The sequence below is a fragment of the Calypte anna genome, chromosome 10 (genome assembly GCF_003957555.1).
Source record: "Calypte anna isolate BGI_N300 chromosome 10, bCalAnn1_v1.p, whole genome shotgun sequence".
Classification (NCBI taxonomy): Eukaryota; Metazoa; Chordata; class Aves; order Apodiformes; family Trochilidae; genus Calypte; species Calypte anna.
The window spans coordinates 4347665-4369741 of NC_044256.1; the positions used below are offsets into that span (position 1 = coordinate 4347665).

General features: G+C 37.0%; 1 protein-coding gene across 8 annotated transcripts in view; it reads left to right on the top strand.

The window, feature by feature from the left end:
• TCF12 (transcription factor 12) overlaps positions 1–22077 on the top strand; it is a 168873-nt gene that overhangs the window by 50137 nt on the left and 96659 nt on the right. For all 8 annotated transcript variants that reach the window (XM_030457257.1, XM_030457256.1, XM_030457255.1 and 5 more), the window contains 2 exons: positions 533–601; positions 11572–11674. In XM_030457257.1, the coding sequence (XP_030313117.1) occupies positions 533–601; positions 11572–11674 (172 nt within the window). The remainder of the gene's footprint in view (positions 1–532; positions 602–11571; positions 11675–22077) is intronic.

Sequence of the window (22077 nt, forward strand, 5' to 3'; positions counted from 1 at the left end):
AACTAGAACTAAAGCAAGTTCTCTTCTGAACTGAAATCACTGAAAAAGCAATGGACTTCACTTACCAGTATAAGTCAAATTTGAATGGATAAATTTTGGGTGAGATGTCTTTATTTTTTATATATGGTCTTTATATATTATTTTATTATATTATTATTTTTTATAGATGGTCTTTATTTTTTTTCTTTCAACTAATGAGATACATTACACCACTTGTTCAGAATTTTTGAATACAGATAAGCTCTGACTGCTACTTCATATGCTGCCAGATCAGATGACTGAGGAAGAGCCAACACAAGTGTGTGGGTCTATTGAAGGAATATAGATGAGAATTTCTTAGGAGGCATGCCAAATTATACACTTAGCCTTTTTCCTTTCCTGTGTTATTCCTTGTAGTGATTAACAGAGTTTAAATAAGTTCTTAGTATCTTACATGTTCATCTTTAACTTCAAAATTCACTGTTTCTTCCCATAATTTCAATATGGAATGTTACTTATGTCCTAATTGTTCTTACTACTTGCCTGTTTACAGGAAAATGGCAGTCTTCATGGAAAAAGCTCAGACCTCTCCACAGACATAGAAAAGTTGAAACCTCAAGAGGTACCAGTTACTCCTTTTGTCTTGTGTGTGATTTTATTTCCCCCCCCCCCTGCATGCATCTGACTACAGGAGTTTTCCTTTAAATGTCACAGTACAGTGACCAAATTATTTAAGAGTTTAAGTTGTTGGGCCAGTATTGGCTGGAATTTCCAAAGGACAAGCCATTTTCAAATAAAGAGAATTGGAATTTGTTGATAGTTGAGTACATAACTTTCAAAGGCTGTTTAAATAAGATGGTGGAAGACTGGCCAGAGGAGATCTTCATTTCCCATCCTTTCCCAGCTCCTGCCAAGGGTCAGTTCAAGCCATTCAAGGTGATCATACTGTATCCACCAGTGATGTTTAAGGAAGTACTCTAAGTATAAGGCTTATACTTTGCTACCTTTCCTGTCATGCTCTTCCTGCAAAGTGCAGCACTTAGGGGCTTAGAAGGTTTCATGGACAGCCAGCCTTTTGGACATGGTTCTTACAGTTACTGGTGGACTTGTTCTCTGCAAGTTGTGCATTTTCCTGACTTTAAGTACAGTTTTGACAATAATTACAAGCATTTTGTAGAAAAAGTATTGCTCACTTTGTCTTAAGTGTGCTGACCAGTGATTTAACTGATTTCCACCATGTGCCCATGTTCCAAAAAGTAATGATTGATTGCTACTCCTGTACTTCATACTTATTTTTTTCACAGACATCTTAATTTTACGTTATGCCACTTGTGTGTCTTTCCTCTCAACCAAACTAAAGAATGGTATTCTGCTGGTTTCTGCTTGCATGGTAACTTCTACCTTGTGGTTACCTCAAGGTGACCTCATCAATGTTTTCAAATATGTAAGGGGTGAGTGTCAGGGAGATGGAGTTAGGCTCTTCTCAGTAGTGACCAGTGATAGGACAAGGGGTAATGGGTGTAAATTGGAGCACAGGAGGTTCAAGTTGAATATCCGGAAAAATTTTTTTCCTGTAAGGGTGACAGAGCCCTGGAACAGGCTGCCCAGGGGGGTCGTGGAGTCTCCTTCACTGGAGACATTCAAAACCCGCCTGGACACGTTCCTATGCGAAGTGCTCTAGGTGGCCCTGCTCTGGCAGGGGGGGTTGGACTAGATGATCTTTCGAGGTCCCTTCTAACCCCTAGGATTCTATGATTCTGTGATTCTGTGTGGTTAGCTCTTGGTGCTGTTCTCTGAATATTTGGATTTTTTTCTGTATAAATTGAGATTTAGGGTGATTACAGCTGCATCCACTAGTGACAGTGAGAGTATCCCATCAATGGAATTACACAGTTATACTTCATTCTCTGTTCCTTTATTATTCTTTACTATGTCTTGCATTTTTTTAACTGTCATGGAGCTCTGAAATGACAGTTTCAGAAACTGTAGAGAGATATTTTTTCCTTACATTGCACAATAGTTATCACACTGTTATGACATGTTCTTGAACATGTTTTTGTATGTATTTACACCAAAGTTTTAACTGCTATTTTATTGCCATTTTTGTGGAGAACTTGCATTGCAACTCTGCACTAAAGCTTGGTTAAAATGATTTAAAACTTTTTGTTATTGGCAAACTACTATGTTTCTGTTCACCCACTCTCTTTGATATATTCATGAAATTGTTGAAGAACATTGGCCCAAAGACAGCTATTTGGGAAGGTGGGAAAACATGTGTGTAACTTTTTCACTATGAAAACTGGAGGTATATATTTGTGCTTGGGATAGGGTGTTTATTTTAATCTTTTGTTAAATAATTAATTCACAAAAGACCTTTCTTTTATATCTCATAGTTCAGCTTATTTTAAGAGTCTCTGGTAATACCTTACTAAAAGTGAAAATATTCTTATTTCAATAATGTTTTGAAGTAGCATTGAAAGCTGACAATCAGTGCAGGCTTGAGAAAACCTTCTATAAAAGATCCTTGTTTTTTCAATAATAATGTTAAATATTGTTCTAACACTGAAAGAGCAGTGGCTATGTGTGTTAGAATTGGCTGTAATCTTAATTTTGTCTAAATCTACAAGTTGAGATGTTAGTGACTTCTGTGTGCAGAATTTCTTTAGCACAGGCTAAATGTTCTATTAGTAAAATCAATCATTTGACAATATATTTGTTATGGGGGGAAAAAAAAGGAACAAAGTAGGAAAAGAATAATTCAGGAGTGGTCATTAGCAAGTCAGTGGAGTTTGACAAAGTTCTGATGCTCTACCTTATTCTTGAATGGTTATGCTGAGGTCATCATACAATCCTATGTCAGTTTTCTGTCTCTTCTGGTACTTTTTTTTTCCTTAAACCCTCCCATCTTGATTTTACTACTTTATGTGCAACAGTGGTGATTTTTTTTTAGTGAATCTCTTCTGGTTAATATATGCAAGGTCCTCCCTTATCTAAGTGATACAGAGCTAGAGATATTTTTGCATGTGTTCATAATCCCTTGTATTAGAGGGGTAGCTGGCTTTTAGTCTATGTTGTAGAGAACTGTAGAGCTGCTTTTTGCAAGCCTTGCTCTGCTGAGTTCTTAAAAGCAAATTCTGAGGTATTTGAACCAAGTTGTGTGTTTGCACAAGAATATATTGCCCTGTAGCACTTGAAAGTTTAGTCTTTTGGTTCTGAGATGCTTCTTTTTACCTTTCCTAATTTTTGGGGGGAGTTGTAATTTATACTCATAACTTAGCAACAAACTAGGTATAATAACTTTTTTGGGGAGATAAAGATTGTATTTTAATTAAATATCTTTCTACCATAGTTTTTATTGTGGTATAGCTAATGATTCTTTTATTTCATGAAGAATAATGCTCTGTGAGGTTGTGAGGTTTTCTTTCACTGATTTGATTTTGCTGTAGCATGTCTTTGCAAGAAAAGGAGCAGGTTAGATTATCATCTGTTTAGATTGCTGTCTCCCAATCAAGCAAATCTAAAAATACTTCTCATAAGACACTTCCTTGCTGGAAAGCCTCTTATATATATATATATACACACACACATAATAACTTGAATTGTTCAAAATATAAATTAGCTTAGGTATTTTTCATTCAAAATCTAAACTGTGGGTGTTTTAAATGTCTTCTAGCTTTGTGTATATAGCACTAAAAGCTTTGAGTACATTTTGAATTGATTTGACAGAGAATCTAGCTTCAGGACTCAGTATGCAGTTTGTCACCTTTTTAATTTACTGAACTCTGCTGTGTATCTACTTGAAGCCAGAGCTGAATTGAGCAGGACACTCAATGTGGCTAGATTTAGGTGGCTTTTGCAGCATCAGTCAACAGGTTACACTCCCTATTGTCTGTAAAATACTCAGGCATGAACTGGAACCCAAAATCTTACATGGCCGAACCATTTTTCCTACTGCTACCACCAGTAGTACCTTTCATTTGCAAAGAAGTCAAAAAATAGTAATGAGACAGCAGGTTTTGAGATAGTATTTCATACCTCTTAATGTCAGGTACATAACAAGAAAGGAAGCTGTTAAATAACAATATAAGACAAAAGGAACACAGAAATACAGTAAGTGTTATGGAATTTGCTGTTTTTGTGTCCTTTTTGTCTTTTTTCTTTTTTTTCTGTGTGGGAGGGAGTTTGGTTCACGGTTCTGCTGGTTATTTGCTTTTCCTGAGGTATTCTATAATTAAGCAGAAGATGTAGTGTGAAATCAAAGCCACAATTAAATACCAGTATTTAGTGCACAGGATGCTTTTCCAAATGCAGCTTACTTTGTAATTTGATTGTGGGCAGCACTGCTTTAGTTAGGTTTTTAAGTATTGTCTTTAAGCATTTACTGTTAGTGTGTTAGTGTTGGTTATAGTTGTATTATTTTATTTTGTGGTTTACAGCCTAGGTAAAAGCCACAAACATCTCAGTCATGTGAGCTACACTTGAGAAGCATTTTGTGTAACGTTTTTATTTATTTTTATTGCAACTACCTATCATATTGAAATTAGTGGTGGCATCTGTTCACAAATTAGTTTTCCATGTGGCCAGGGAATGGCCCCATCACATATCGTGTTCATATTTGTCTCACAAGAGCTGAGAGAGATGTAATTGGCCTTTGGGTTTAGCAGTTGGAAATCAGATTCATCATTCACTAAGTTAACTTCTTGGAAATGGATTTAGAACTGGAGACAAATGGTGATTATTTCAAAATAGATTCCTTGCTCAATGTGTTATGTCCCCTCTCTCCTTCCAAAGCTCTACGAGGTTAAAAATAAGTCATGTTTTCAGTTGTTCTCATGTTCCATTCCTGCACACATAGTTTTCATCCATTTCAACTTGATATGTGGAAATAAGCTAATGAATATTTTTAGAGCTCTTACAAACTATGTAGCTTAAGGTGACTCTTAGAGGGTACTTGTGAAAGCTGTCTTGAGTTTTCCCAGTAATGCCTGAAGTCTGGGGTAGTGATATCTCCTTTGCACGCACACACACACACACACACACACACACACACACAGTGTGTAGCAGGTGACCAAATAACATATAAAGCTGAATTTACATCTTCAGGATATCATAGTGTAAGGTTAAAACTTGCTAATAATGCAATGGAAGGAGAACTAAAACTGAAAAGTGTTAAGCTCCTTGTTTCTGGTGCATCTGGGTGAACTCCATCAGCTAACTGTATTAATTCTTCTGTTTAATAAGTATTATACAAGTTTCTTGCACAATAAAGTGAGATGGAGTTGAAATACTGCCTATTTTCAGCTGAGAATTGACTCAGAGAGGGCTTACGGAGTAGAGAGGTGTCTTTCTCCTGGGATATCAGAGACATCTTCAGCTGGATCTCTTAGCTTTTGGATTGTAGCAGGCAACTAATAATAATAATAGAGATTAAATAGTCTCAGGAGTATCAGGAGTCTCCCAGCATTGTCCATCTGCTCCCTTCCACACCTGGCTTTTTTCCTTGCTTAGAAAGTTAAGGTAATTCTTCTGTTTGACCTGTGACCGACCTGAGTATTGTCCTTATAGAGGATGTTGTTACTGTTTCACCAGAGAAAAGCATGTTGCTGACTTCCTTCTTATTTGGTTATGTTGGAAAAGATTTGTTTATTGAAGAAGCTGCTTTTCATTTTAGTTTTTTAATACCTGTTGGATTATTTTTGGTTGCATAGGAGGTTTATATGCTGATTAATTATGTTAATTCACAAACTGACTTGCCCCAAGTGCATAGTTCATAAAATCACTTTTGTTACTATTTGGAAATGTTTTTCCCAACCAGTAGTTTGCTACAAGACTGGTGATTCAAATGGAGTTGTGCCATGACCTGTCACAGTGGGATGTTTCTTGGTGTTAAGATAAGGGAATGTAACTCAGATGATCCTCAAGGCAAAAAGGAAGATTTCTCTGGATTTATTTTTAGGTTACGTTCATTTTCTGCAAGGTTCTTCCTGATCTGTTTGCTCAATAGACCCAGCCAGGTTTTTGTTCCGTGGTCTTTCCTCTAGGAGCCCATTGACAGATAGATTCAACAACTGAAAACACTCTTTCCAAAATGAAAAGGTTGTTTATTTCTGGAAACATACATGATCACATAATCCATAATCTTTTAAATTAGCTAGGACATCTTGGTATGGGTATTGCCCAGAGCCTCTTGGCTAATCTTCAGACAATGACTCACCACAATGTTCCTGGGTGTAGTCATTCTCCCTGGCTTTGTCCATTTGTCTCTTGCTGTGTCTGCATCTTGCTTTCTCTCCCCACCTCCCTCCCTCCCCTCTCCTTGTGTTGATTCCCTCATTTGTCTTTAGAATTTTCAGATTAGTTTGGAGAGGCAGATAATCCAAAATAAAGTGGATTTCAGTAGTAGATTCATTGTTGTTAGTTTGCATGTTAGTCATTTAGATGACTGATTCATATGGTCATAGACAAATTTAGCTTGGAAGAGACCTCTGTACTCTTAAGTTAGTTATTTGTTAGTCAAGGTCAGTCAAACTAAGCAATATTCATTAAATTTAATCTTTTGGTGTGTAGCCACATCAGACTGTGAAGTCAATCATTCATTTTAGTGGAATTTTAATGTTTTAAGTTTAAAGGCAACAACTGAGCTATACTTTAAGCTACTAAAATGCAAAACCCACTTATTGATTTGGCAGCTCCATTATGAGTGACAACTGAGCCTGATTTTGATATATTCCCAGGGACTTGAGAATAAGGGTGGAGAAACAAATTAAAAAACATGTTTTTCTTTAATGGACTTGAGCAAATAAAACACTGTGGCATAGTTAACCATAGTGGAAGAAGCTGTTCCATGAAGTCAGTAAGTGCATGGGAAAATCATGTGCCATGCAGTTTAAGTGTCTCCTTGATTTCTCAAACCTCAGGCTAAAATGAAAATTGGATGTTACTGTTATTTAAAAACAAAACAAAAAAACCCCCACAACTTGAGTTATGATCAGGAGTAGGTTTTGTTTATGCGTGGACAAATTCTGATGGGACTTCAGAGAATAATTACTGAGGGGCAATAGTTCCACATTTTGAAGAGGAAGCAAAATGGATATTAAGAATGGATAATTAATAGCACAGAAGCCCTGGAACCGGTGTGGTGAATGGAGGGTTGGAACAGTGAGCCAAGGAGGCTTTTTGGACATAATCTTAGGTGAGTTCTGTGATGGAATTCAATCCAATTTTCAGAACTTTGATGGTCATTGAAAGACACTGAGCATTAGTAGGTTAATTACCATTTTGTTTTGTAAAATGGGACATAAACTTATTGTGTCAGGCCTTCCCTTATGGTTTGGCTTTCTCTGTTTTATTCCATTTCCTCCTCTGGTTCTAGAATAATACATATTGTAAGATAATTTTAAGATATCCTCTATATAACCATTTATGATTTTGGAATTAGTCTCAGATGTTTAATTGATTTGGCTGTGTTTGCATATCTGTGCAAGGAAAAATCCTCCTGATACAGATAAAGCCTAAGTCACTTGGACACCTGGGGCATCTTGCACAGAAAATGTGGGAATGAAAGTTATGGTGGCATTTGTTGGTTTTTTAGAATTTTATTTAATGGACTTAATTACAATTATTAGGGACCATGACTCTAATCCAATGAAATACCTGAAAAGTAAATAAGAGCATTTGAAGTTGAGACTGCCTTTACTACTCAGTTAAACTGCAGTGCTACTGAGTGGTAGTCTTTCAGCTGCATTTCATGAGAGGTATTATTAGTAGATAGTACTTGTTGCTTTTATTTGTAGACATATCTGACTTCTGTCTTTCTGGTTACAACCATGCAGTAAGAATGAAATTCAGGGAGAGACCTGTTGTAAAATGAGTGGTGACAACATTACAAAATACTGTGAGTGAATCCATAGCCTCCATTAGACATTAATTGGACTCTAATAATACAGAAAGAGAAGGTTTGTCTTCCTTTAGGAAGGTTAAATCTTGGTTTTGCTGTAGCTGTGTGAGAGGCTGAAACAAACAAAATGGTTTTGAATACATCCATGACATCTAACCATATTCAAAATCAGTTTTCTTTTTCTGCAAACATAAAAATGCCCTGAGTTGGCTGCAGAACCTTCAGAACAGGAAAACAATTAGTCCCATAACTCCTGTTTTGCAGACTTTTGGTCCAATGAATGACACACAGTCCATTCCAGAAGAGTCCAGTCAGGATATTTATAATTCTATAGTTCTTCCTACAAGGGAGAAGAGCTTTTGGCATAATGATTTAGCTCCTGATTCTGCATGGAGCCTGTTTCAACCTGGTGATGATTGAGTTGGTCTCCTTTCAGAGAGTAGTCTTCGGAATTGCTGTGAACTGAAATTTCCTTCCTTTTTCAGAAAGAATGAAGTCTGGCAGGGCGTATTATGGCATCTTGTTTAAACCACAGATTTGAAAAGGAGCTCTGATAAAAATTTATATATATCCCTCCCATGAGCTTCTGTTGCTTTTACCTTGATAAATGAGTTCAGGTGCCAAGTGATGGTGTTTTCTCTTTGTTACTCAAGTCACACAGGTGGGATGTACCTTTTAATAAACTACTATCCTTTACTGCTGTTGCAGACAAACTTTTTAAGGGTCTCAACTGCATTCTTTAAGCAGCAAACATATATTGTCAAGTTGTACTATCATATTTGTTAGACACTTTTAAAGCCTTGAAGCTTCCAGAAGCTTTTGGAAGCTTTTAAGTTTTCATCTATGATTGATTACAGCTCTTCCCAGTAAAAATTCATGCTGTTTGTTATGTAAGTTAACAATACAGATGTAGAAGCAAGGAATGGTATCAAGAATGCAATTTTATTTGAAGTACAGCTTAAATGTGAAGAATGCTCTGGAATAACTCCATGTAATTTAAATCATTGTCCTTGAAGCTCTTCTGATTTTGCTTAATTTGCTTTTGTGAAGTGCAAAAGAAGTTTTTAAAATCAAAACTGTATGTGTTTGTGGTTATTTTATATTCATTTAGTGTTTGTGAGTTATATGTGGGAATCAGACCAGGGTTTCTAATCCCAAACAAAACTGCTGCTTGAACCATAACTCATTACTAAGACTCTGAATAACTGGTGTCAAAGATGGTGGCCAAGTTAAGATGTCTTTATCTAGGTTCATTGTAGATGAAAGCTGAAGAGAGGTTACACTTGGAGCAAATGTGAATTTGGTAATGTGTGACAAAGAATGAAATGCCTGAAACAATTTTATTTAGAAACTGAACTTAAGTTTAGAAAAAAACAAGTGCTTGCATATGCCCTACTACATTTCCCCCCCCCCCCTAATAGTTAATGTTCTGTTTTCTGTGGCTTTAGTGTTGTTCAAGGACTGACTTATTGGAGAATTTTCCAGGTGGATAAAGTAATTCATTTGTCTAGTGGTATAGAAATATAACTTTTTGATGCTGTAGTAATTAGATACAAGCGTGCTCTGGGAAACTGAGAGGGTATAAGCAAAGAACATGATGCAAAGCATTATTTGAAGGAATTCTTACCATAGAGAGAAGAACATTTCTTTGTGTAAACTTCCCACTCACTTCTACTACCAGTAGAAGTAAACTACCCAGTAAACTACCTACCTAGTCAGTCTATTTTGGGGGGAAGTATTCAATGTTAGCTTGGATTGAAGCATTATTAATCCTGTGCATTAGGTAGATTGTGTTGCCTGTTGTGTGACTGTGTATGAAACAAATTGTATTTGTTGTTTTTTCAATAGTTTTATTATTTACTTTGTAAGTAAAGATGTCTTGAAGATTTCAGTTTCTGGGGCTCATCTAGGCCTCGTGTATGAACATCTGAGATGCAGATTTTGTATCGTTGATAGTGTCCTTCCTAGTTTCTTTAAAAAAAAAAAAAAATAATTGAAGTATTGTCATAGAGAAAAAGGTTTTAAAGAAGACCATAACAAGAAGTGCAAGCAGAGAAACAACTAGGAAGCTACCTGATTGGGAGCTTTATTTTCTTTGGTCCTCAATTTGCAAATTTTGGTTTCTTTATTCAGCAGATTTAGGGTTTTTTTGTTTCATTTCAGCATAAAAATAAACCACATGTGGTGACCTTAGCTAGGAGCAACTCCATTTCCTTGGCAGCTGCTGCTACACGCTGCTTGTCTGACAGACAGGGCTAGGTCATGGTTACCAGAGGACACCCTTGTGGTCATAACCAAGTTTTAAATGTCACTAAGATTGTTTCTGGATGCCTATCACATGTGTATCACCGATTCTGAAGTAGATAAAGTCAGCCTAAGATTCATTTGGGAGCTGGGACTCCCAGAAGATTACTTGTAAAGCCGAGTAGCAGCAAGAGTTGTGACAAGCATCCATAAGCAGTGGTAGTGATGTGACACTTATTTACCCCTCAGTTACTGGCCCTTTGGTAGAACTGACAGCACGCCTGCAAAGATAGTGGGGCCTGTTTCAGCCCCATTAATGTTGTCTTGAATGTGAGCCTGCGGTCTGAAAAAATGATAAATGTTCAATGATTGATGATTTTATAGTCCCAAGGCACCTGGAATGGTTTCTAGGAGCTGTGAACAATTTTCCTCCCTCCCTTAATTAGGCCTGAGCTTTAGGTTTCTCTCTACCAGACTTAGAGAAGTGAGTGAGAGAGGGTTCTAAGATAAGGTTTACAAAATGTTTACCAAAACTTTGGCCACAAAGGAGGTGCAATTTTGGGTGTCAGGTCTGCCTTGTTTTGGTATAGAATAAGTGATTAAGTGCACAACTGATCTGAAAGCCTGGAAGGCACATACGATATTCATACCTTTGTATGGAAAAGCTGGAAGCACTTTTAAATTAAATAGTATGTACAACTTAGGCCTTCCGTGTTTTCTGTTTCTATACTTCAGTCCTGAGCTTTCAATGGGCTTTTGACTGATGCCTTACTATATGAAGGTCACTCCAAGCCTTCTAAGTTGGCTACACTAACACCAGAGAACTGCAAAAGAATATTTCAATTTGAGTGCTTTTTTGCAAATGGGTGACAAAGTTGTTTATTTAATCACTGTCTGGAAGCAGACCTTTTGTTATTGAGCTATGGTGTTTAGTAAAGTGCTAGTGTCAAAATGCCTATTGATGTGTAACAGTTAAAGCAAGGAGAAAAGGAATTTCTTCTTCTCCTTTTTACTAATATAGTTTCCTGATGTCAGTATCTCTCCTGACTCTTTTACTGTGTTGTTCTATTAATGCAAACAGAAACCTTAGGGGGGAAAAAGATCAGTTGAGTTCTTCAAACTAATTTTACTCTTTCAGTGGTTAGCAACCTAACACTAAAATGACTCAAATATCAGAATATCTCCGTACTATTTAGTTTTTAGAAATATCATCCATGGGGACACAGATTATTAAGAAATTCTGTGGTTTCTTTTTGACAGAGAAATAAAAGACCAGGAGAAAGAAAAACGTGGGCAGGGAGTAATTTCTGAGAGAGACACGAAAGCCAACTTTTGTGATTAATGACCAATTGTGACTCTGCACATTTAATTAGGAAAGTGTCATTACACTCAATTAGCAGGGCTGCCAAATAATCTGTTTAATACTCTGGTCTTTTTTTTTTTTTCTCCAGGGTTTTGCAGACAGTCCTCATTACAGTGATCACTTGAATGACAGTCGATTAGGGCCCCATGAAGGATTGTCCCCGACACCTTTCATGAACTCAAATCTGATGGGTAAGTAGGTAATTCTCTACGAGTATCCCCTCAAAGCCTCTTTGGTCAGAAAGAGACATTTTTCATTTCCTTGTCTAGGCCTGACATGTCAAGCATCTGGAAGTTGCTCTGTTTCTGCAGCAACACTGACTTTACTATTGAAATCTTTTTATGTTGGGCAGATCCCTCATAAAGGCCATTGTGCAGGCCCTTTTAGAAGGAGCCACATACATTTTCTTAACTTGATTCAGAGAACTGATATATTCTGATTTTAGAATTTAAAACAGAGGTGTCAAAATCAATTATTTTAAAAGCTGAATTTTCCTTAACTTCTGCTGAGGAGAGATATATAGGAATTTTTAATTTGTGCATTTAATTTTTTTTTCCCCTTACACTTGTTGATTCCTAAACTACATAACAATTTACATTAAACTTTCCTTCAGTTAGTCATTTGAGAACTTGCCTCTTATTTTTAATTTCATAGTTACTTTGATATTTGTTATATTAGAAATTTTGTAGCTTCTAAAAATAGATGCAAACTCTTTGCTCCACAAATGTTGTTACTACTTCAAGGCCTATGGGTGTTCAGTAGTTTCTGCTTTTGAAACTGGAAAAACAAAGAGGCAAAATGTGTATTATTTTGTAGGCTTAAGTATACAGAAAGCTTTTTCTTCATTGTCTGCACTATTGTACTATCTGAAACATGCTAATGTTTTGATGGCTTAAAAATGTTTTTAAAATATTTATTGCTTGACAATACATGCTTGGCACAATTTTCTCTTTCTTCCATCTTAAACTTAGGCTTGACTCTGGATGTTTGTTCATCTGTCATTGTTTCACTTAGATATTCTGAGTCTTGTAGACATGACCTATTTTGTCATCTCAGTATTGTCCTTTAAAGACATAGCCATGGTAATCTAAGTGGATTACCTAAATCCAAATCCTGGTGGTCTGCAATTTCTTTTGGAAATCTTTCTACTTTGCTCAGTCTTTGTTTACTACTCTAATTTTCTCCGAAATAGAGGCAGACAAAGCACAGCTATTGCTGAATGCAGAATTTTGCTTAAGCTTTCATATATGAACTTGAAAATACATAGTTTTAAAACTACTGTGTAGTTTGTGTTTAGAGAGTACATGTCAATTGGTGGATGATAATTAGATCTGAAGACAGTAAAGCTAAAATGTAATTTCTCTAAGATATTTTGATAAAGCAGAGTAGAGCTTCCCCCCAACATTGTTTAAAATATGTAGTCTTTTTTTAAATACAAGAGGCTGAAAAGACAAGGTACTTCAATTGCTTCTTTTGTATTTTGATCAGTAACGTGTATAGAATGGCTGTAGGCTTTGTAGGTGATGCTGGTTTTATATCACAAAAATATATTGCAGTGTTTGAAAATTTATTTTTCTATTTGTATTGCCAAAGGCAAACTGGGCATGTGCCTTTATGTTGAGCCATCAGGTTTCTAAATGGTATATGCCTTTTAATATATGAAGAAAATAATTGTGGCAACTCTGTCTTCTTAGTTTTTCAGTTTTATTTAAATGGCTTGGTGATTCCATCAAACATAGTAGAAATACATCATTAATCCAGTTTTTTGAGAGGAAGCCTCCACTGAGATTGTTCTGTAGAGAGAATGATACGTGTGTGTCAGTCACCCAAAGCAGCTATGAACTGAAATAGTTTTGTGATGCTTTATATCTAACAGCAGTTCTTACAGGTTTTACTTTGTGGGAGCAATAGCACTTAATTCTTTGGTGCATGTTATAAAAAGCTTTCAGTATGTATCTCTAAGAAATATGCAACTCAAAACTCTAAAAGTAATCTTTTAAAAGAGTTGCAATAACTAAAAAAAATTAAATAATTTGACTTCTGTAACAGTATGGAATGCAGCTTTGTATATTATAGTTTTATGTCATGAGCTTCTACAGTATATTCTAAGTTGATGTTGAGAGTTTGGAGAGAGATATGAAAAAAGCTACGTTAAAAAGCAGTTTTTTATGTAGTGCCACTGTGTTTGTTTATTGTTTTTTATTTGTCTGTTACTGACCAAAGAAAATTACACCCTTTGTTTATATCAAATTGTGGGCATATTCCTATGAATAGAATGAAAGTATCCATTTTATCAGTTACTGTATGTGATATAACTTAAATCTTTGTTCACAAAGCCAAGCCATGATATGATATATGATAGGTGGTATTTAATGTGTTTATTATTCTGTGATCTTCAGATGATGGAGGTTAAGAACATGAACTTGAGCTTATAGGAAGTATCTCCCTAGGCTAATAGGAGTGAAGTGTCTGGGATTCCATGCTGAAGATCTAAGAACCACATCCCTTCCCAACATTTTATCATGACTGAAATACATCTTGGAAATAGTTAAAGACTATTAAAAAAAAAAAAAAGTGACAACATATTTCAGCATTTCTGTCAACACTTAAGAGCACCATTAAAAGAAAGAATTGTGTGTCAAGGGGATGTTGTTATTTTGTGTATTATGTTCAGCCGTAAGCATATTTGCCTGAAGAGATAGGGGATTATAAAGTGCCACTGTCTTTCATGATGGAGCTCTCAAACATTTTAATGATCTTGTACGTTGCAAAAGAGAGAAATTTTGACTAACAAGAGTTGATAATGATTCAATAATGAACAATTTGCCGCAGAAAGATGCATTTCCATATTCATTTAGATATTTTCTGAAGTGTTTTGCAGAGGAAGTAAAGCTATTATGTTGGATTGGTTAGTGTTCTTCACTAATGAATTCCAGAATATCCTGTTGATTCGTTAGTACAAAAAAAGAAAGGCCGTTGCTTGTATTTTAAGTAAAATCACTGAATCCTCTTGGCACCAGCATAGTCTCTTGTTATCCATAGAGATATGGAGAAAATCAGGCTAAGATATATTGATGGTATTGTAGCTCCATTTAGACTTGATAATCTTTGCTTATTCAACACTTTCTGTTTTAATTACGTTCTAGGAAACTATTCACAAGAATACAAGATCCTTTTCTCTGTAATTGCACTGCCTTTTAGTACTATGCATTTGCAAGTCGAAATATTTTTTTCCTTGGCCCCCTCAAACTTGTGGTTTTGTATCTTCTGTTGTACTGGTCCCTGGACTGAGCTTTTCTGCTTCTGCTTACCAGGAAGCAAGCAAGAAGATCATTCTTGAATATAGCGTGAAGGGGGTTTTGTTGGTCTGTCTTGAATATTTGAAGTGTGTCTTCATTTCTTTTGGGTGTCTCTTTTCACAAGAGGTAGAAATGATAAAGGTCAAAACTTCTGTGCTCCATTTTCATCAGCAGCATACAGTTCCATAAGCTTGTACGTGACAAAATGTCATTAAAAAGTGTAATCAATAGTGAGTAAAAAGACAGCAGTTGAATATAAGCTTGCTATGTTGAAATTGGCCCCTTGAAGTAGAAAGAGATAATTCATCCAAATTTTCTACTACCAAACTTTCTCAAGTAGACTTCCTTACAATTAAACAGGGCTCATTTATTTCATATCATCTTGATGTTGTAATACTCACCTCTGTTGATGTCCTAGTGAGGTAGTGACTGTGCTCCTTTTCCTAAAACACTGTCTTGGTCATGCTGGATACGGCCTTATTTTCTTATGGGCAGCACTAAGTCAGTGCAGGGACGTCAAGATGTACAGCAGTTAGTATTGATGAGGGAGAGAACAGAAGGTTGTTACAGTAATTAGAGCTATAAACTATTCAGATTGTTAATAAAAATATAATTTCTTATACTCTATACTTTGGATATGAAGGGTAAATGTAATTCTTGTCGTGATTGACATAAATAGATGAAAGAACCAAACATGGTAATGGAAGCAGAGTAATACATTTTGAAGTTTTTTTGTAGTAGGTCTTTCTCTGATTTTCTTGATGGGTTGAGGTCAAATTCCATGAATTTTCAAAGGTAGTCTTTCAAGTTACTGTGAACTTACAGACTCATTTTGTGGATTAATCATACAAATGAGGAATCAATATCTGTATCGGATGCTTTCTGATTTTTCAGTTACTTTTCATGTACCTGACTTGATTGCCTGGTGCCGTAGGTTTGTAAGAATGGCTGTGCTTCTGCCAACAGTACTTTCAAGCTAGCAATCTTTCTGATCTGGGGTGTTTCTGAATCTGGCTGTGTCCTGGCTGTGGCGTGGTGTGTTGGGCAGAGCCATGCTCTCCTCAGTCCTTCCTGTAAACTTTGGATCTTACATGCAGGTTACTGATAGCTGCAGATCTGCAGACTGAAGCTTTATAGAGGAGTGATGTTTTGTATCTGTTGGTACAGTTTCAGATTTATCTTTCTTTTCTCTCCCAGGTATTATATTAAATAAATTCCACTCACACCGAAGAATTGCTCTCATCTGCTCTTCATTTTCCTTTTGTGAAAGCTAATGGGTTTCTGGGAAATTAAATTACACAGTCATTTAGTGACAGTGCTAAGTGCAGGGCATTCTTACCCTTGGGTTTTCGCTCTCGAGAGTTTGTGTTAAGCTTAGTTCTCCCTTCTGTTTACTGTAATGTTTCAATCAAATAGCTTTCCTAGCATTTCTTTAAACACAGTAATACCTCAAGGCTTTCTACCAATGCAGCAGGGAGCTCCTGTCCTTTGTAACGCTATGCTGGAGCAGGTGTCTGCTTGTGCTCTCTCCCCCGAGAGACTTCCATCTTCTTCCTAGTTAGCAGCTGTGCAGAGGGGCCCTCGCCATGCTCCTCAGGTGGTGCTCAGGTGTGGGTCTGCCAGGTAGGTGCACAGGAGGCCGCAGCTGCCTGCCTGCTTGTCCCCTGCCTGCCCATCCCTGCCTGTCCCCTGCCTCCCCGGTGCCTGCGGCAGCTCCCGGCACGGGAGGTGAGGGGTGAGCAGGTGCAGAGCGGCCGCGCTCCCCCCGCCCGGCATCCGCTGCTGCCAGGCTGTGCCCCAGTGCTGAGGCAGCTCATCCTGAACGAGCACGGGTGCTGCTGTGCTAGTTTAGAAGATTTTATAATCTCCATTCAGTGCTGGAGTTGCTTTCAGACTAAGTCTGCAGTCTTCTTTTTCAAGTGAAAAAAAAACCCAGGATGGTTTTCTTCCTGGCACATAAAGTGAAGAAATCTCTCCTTGAAAATCTTTCAAGCTATATGATTTCATGTCACACTAGGAAGAGCTGCTGATACTTTTCACTGGATACTGCTAGTGCCACAGGTACCTTCACAGGATCCACAGGAGTGTCCCATGAGCAGACCTTGCATTTCTGGTAGCCCCAGGCAGTAGCATTGCTTGCACTGGGAGAAAAAGTGGGACCTAGTGTTAATTTTGCTGGAGGAAGTATTGCCCCCTGCAAAAAGGTCTCATACTTAAACCCAAGAATTGGTATCATACTAAGTGCTTCTGAAATGCCAGTCTGGGAATTTAAACTTGCAATTCTGTAGCTTTTAAATTCTGAAATTTTTTAGTTCTGATAATTTCTTTTCTGTGAAGCTTGGTCTTTAGTTAATACTGTGTTTATTTATTCACAATGTACTCTGCCTCTGAAAAGGGGAATAAATAGTAATCTGATGAAACTTTTAAGTCTTGCCTTTTCTCTTTGTTATAACATGTCAGTTTAGCTGCTGTAGGGTATGTTTATGTTACAAGGCTCATCAGTGCATGAAATGCTGAAAGGGCATATTTCTCTCCTGTGGTTCCTGCCATCCCTGGGCACTTGTAGATGTGTTCCAGTGGATGGGATCAGCTGGGTGAAGCTGTAGGATTTCAGATTTCAGTTTGTCTGAAGGCACCAAGCCTTCTTTCTAGGGAGAAGAGAGGAGGGGGTGATTCTTTCCCATGCTGGTGATGTAAGTTCCCCATGAGGCAGTTGCTTAGGGATCTACATAATAACTATTATCCTGTTCAAATAGGAAACTGTAGAAAGCTCACTGGTGATTAAAAGATAATTTTGTAATTTTTCATGGCTTGTCTTTGTTTTGCAATAAAGATGTTTGCTTATCACCAGGTGCATAAAAATCATTTACTTAATCTCTATTTCATTCCATTAATTTTTTTTTTCTTTCTTGCATGCATGTAGCTGTAGCGTGTCATTTGCTAGCAGTCCAGTTTTTAATAATGCAGCAGCCTGTATGCAGTGATTAAATACTGAACTGATCAACCAAAATGTTGTCACTAGGCCACTTGTGCCAAAGCAAGTGACTTTTGTGATTTGGGGCATTATAGTATTTGCATTGGTATGACTTGAAGTTGTTAGTAGTTTTCTTTAGAGACTGGGTTTTAGTGAGTCAGATGTTTGTTGCTGCTAGAAACCTGACTTTGTTTAGATACACAGGCACCTCAGAGGGGAAAGCAAAACGGCTGAATGAGCGAGCCTATAAAAGAAGTAATTTCATTTTTTAGGTGGATGAAGATACTCGTGTCCTTGTGTGTTGCCTGAGTGGCTACTGCATTTTCCCTAGATTTGTAAGCAGCCCTGGGTGTGCAATGTGTCAGCTACATATAGTGGACTTGGGGTACAAGTATCACCGAAAGAAAACATTTTTTTCATTTGATTTTGAAAATAAGATCTGGACAGATTGTCCAACATTGCATCAAGGTTTTGTTTCTAAAAAGTGCCTGAGAGATTTTTACACAGAACAGACAGAAATGTGCAGAAGACCAGAGAAACTGCAGCTCGTTCTGTGAAGCAATGATGGTATCTTGCTTTATTTGCAAGGCTTTGTTAATTGCTGTCTTTTACAGTTTTCTGAAGCATAGCAGCACTGTGGCTTTCAGATGGGTGTTCAGCTTCTGTCACTCTCACATGTAGATGTATATTGGGAAGTCAGCTGAAAATTCCATGGAGTTATTTCTTAGGCATCCAGATGGAGGGTCATTTCGAGAAATAAAATCCTTGTTATCCTTTTGGAAGCTTCACTGGGATAGCTTTTGGTAGGGAAGGAACTCTTTGGTTAGGCTTTTTTTTGGGAGAAACTCACAGTGGTCCCCCATCTGAAGATGAAGTAGGAATAAAGCTGTGCCATCATTTTATGTGATGCTGTGTTACAGGCAGGATTAAAGAAACTGACAGTATTTGGGATTATTGTTACTGATGCCTTTAATGAAATCAGTAGCCTTAATTTCAGTGATAAAATAAGAGCTCGTTGAAATGGGAATGCAGAAGAAATGGAGCAATTACTCTTGAAGGAAGTTGAGACTCATTTTATAGTCTTTTCCTAAAACTGTTGAGGTCTGGCTATGAGCCTTAAAGGTGTTTGAGAGCTAAGTGTGCTAAAATACATATGTAAATGTAACACCTTAAATCCCATTGTACAGACCATGTGCAAAGCCAGAACTATTCTCACAATAAAAAAATTTTAGTTTGCTTTCCAGTATAAAAGGGGCCTCTAAAATAATCCATTAGGCACAGATGCAATACAAGTAAGGATCTTGCAAATTCTTCCTCTTATACATTGGGACATAGAAAGCAGTAGTCTTGAGAGTAATGTGTGACTTGCTAACAATCTTGTAAACTTCAAGACAAATCCCTGGGGTCTAAGTTGAGTATCTAAGTGCATGACTGTGTCGTCTAAAAAAATTGTATGATGCTTAAAATAAGTTCTGCTGAGATAGGAAAGAGTGGACTTGTACACCTTTTACCAGGGTACTGCAGTTTTAAATACATTTTCTGCTTCATAGGAGCAGAGTGGAATTTGCCTTACTATTTTGCTAAGATAAATCTTGTTTTGACTGTATTCCATTCTTATGACATTTTTCTTTCACATATTGCTAGTCCATTAAGAGATGCCACCTCAGATTCAATTTGTCTATATATTTATTTGCAATCTTGAGGTACTTTCAACTTAAACTCAGGCAGATTGTCCTGCTTGCATAGAGGTTTATGAAAAGTAATTCATTACAGAAGCATGGTTCTTAAATATGCTTTATGTATCTCAAGTCACGTTGCCTTATGAGGTATCGGAGAGAATCTGATCATGTCACCCTTTACTTCAGAGGAGTATGCAGAAGCTTATATGTGTGTTATATCACAGAAAGTATTTAGCACACCTTAATATTCTACCTATCAGTCAAAATAGATTTTTTGCATATTTATAAGTTAGTTTTTCTATAGTGCTAGAGGAGATTTTGTTTCCAAATAGATACATGGGGTTATTATACAGCTTCAAGCTTGAGATCAGTACAGATGTGCAAGATCAGAAACTGAGTTCTTGATTATTTTTAAGGATACAATTCTAAGTTTGTACATTAGATAAATGTCATCCTTTCACCTGATGTGAATTAAATCTTTCTGCTCAATGGTGGGTGAGGGGGTATTTTTTCAGCACTGCTATGTTCAGTGGCAAAAGACCTCCTAGAATATTTTTACCATCACTGAAACAGTTTTTCTTTACATCTTCTGAGACTGATCTTTTCAAGCTTAAGATAAATGTCACAAGCATTACTAGCATTTAAAATACTACTTTATAAATAAAAAAGCTGATAAATATACATGCCATTCTTTTTCAAGTGGCTGAATCTATCACATTTCTGGGTGCTTTGCACTGAGCCATGAAAGCAGAGTCTGAAGTCACTTGCTCCTGCAATGCTCAGTTTATCCACACTATGTTGTTGTTGCCCAGCATACTGGGGGCTCAGGGGTTATTTTATTTTGTTGGAATACTGAGAGTGGTGGGAGGAGGAGCAATGATTGGCTTGTCGTTCTGGTGCTTGGCTGCATTTCCTTTAATTTTTTTGTTCACTGCTTTATTCATCAATGACAATTTATAAACAGTGCATGTTTCACAATGATTTCAGCATTGAGTGCCAAACAACTGTATGATTTTGTTCCTTTGTTTGACAGCTATCTGGCACCGGGCCCTGTGCACAATTGTAATGGATATTTTTGTCTGGTATATGTGTATATTCTTTCTTATTTCATTTATATTTTTGTTATTCTATTAGAAATGTATCTTCTAGAAATGTGGTTCAAGATGTACATAGTAAAAAAACCCAGTAACTTTGTGAAGCTGTTAAAATAATTGACTATGAACATGTTTCTTCAGCATTTTGGAGCAGAGGAATAAAGGGAGAGGGCTGAGAAGAGAAATTCTGCTGGTTTTGATTGGTTCAGTGGCACAGTTGCAAACTATGAGAAGGAATATGGTTTGGCAGAAAGAAGAAGTCCATTTGGCTCCCAGTGACCATTTTATGTAGGATAGTTTGCTTATGTATATACAATAAGCAGTGGGCTTTCAGCAATATATTTGGAACAGAGTAAAGATGAAGAATGATTTTTAAAAATACAGTGGATTGTCTTTATTGATTTATCTCTTTACCTGCATGGAAGACAATTTGGAACACAAATGCCTTGAGCTCAAGATACTGAGTTTTAACTACCTCTTCAGTGCTTGCTTGACATTCTGCAATATGGAGGCAAACTTCCTACTTGGTTGTACTTTCAGTACTGGTTTGAGTGCCTCTCCCTCCTCCCCCAGCCTGGTCTCGTGAAAGAGACATAGTGCAAATGCCAGTAAACCAATGTAGAATAAAATACTAAATTGGGAGACAGTGATTCATTTGGAGAAAATGTTAGCCAGGCCTCAGTAACTATTTTTCTTCTTTTAACCTGTGCTCTAAAGCATTGCTATTCCCATGATAATCAGTTTCAGCACTGCTATTGAACTGCAAGCTGTGTTTCTAAAGTTGTCACTGCCCTTCTATCTGATCTTCCTTATTTTCCTTATTGGTGATACTTTTATGCTGCTTTCTTGGTTGTTAATATAACACAATTAGTTATCAGTAGTCCAATTTCCTTCCAAGAATGCCAAAACATTGGAGGTAGAAAATAATGTAAACTTCAATAGGCACTGAAATAATCAACAGGATAATCTGTCCTCAAATATATAGAATATAATTTTACTCTAGTTTTATTGTGCTGCTAAACCTGTATTCTTGTCCCTTGAATTCACCCATCTGGATCAATTCACTGTTCCACCTGAGCACTTCCATCAGGCTTGCACTCAGCTGCACTTGGGGTTTTTTCCTGGCTTTACCTGGCTTGTCTGTCTTCTGTGGTCTGTTGACTTTTCTGGCTGTTTTAAGAAAGGCCATTTTTTGTGGGTTTGTGCAGATAAGTTGGTATTTGTAGGTATATATTGTCTTTATGATTCCTTAATCTTAAATATAAAGAAAATAAAGTTTTAAACCTGAGGATGCTCTGCTATTACTTAAAGTAAGGTCCTGATTTTGGTCCAGCACCTGACTGTTGAAACTGAAAGCATAACAATCTTCACATTTGCTCTAGTTTTTTTCTGGTTCTTTCTCTCCTCACCTATTACTGGTCTTTGTAGTTGGTAGAATTCCATGGTAGAGGAGTCTGTCTTCTGTTCCAGTGTGGGTCTTTCTGCTTGGTTGTGAGACACAGGTACATTCAAAACTGGTATCTTCTGAGAGGCCTTTTAAATGCAATT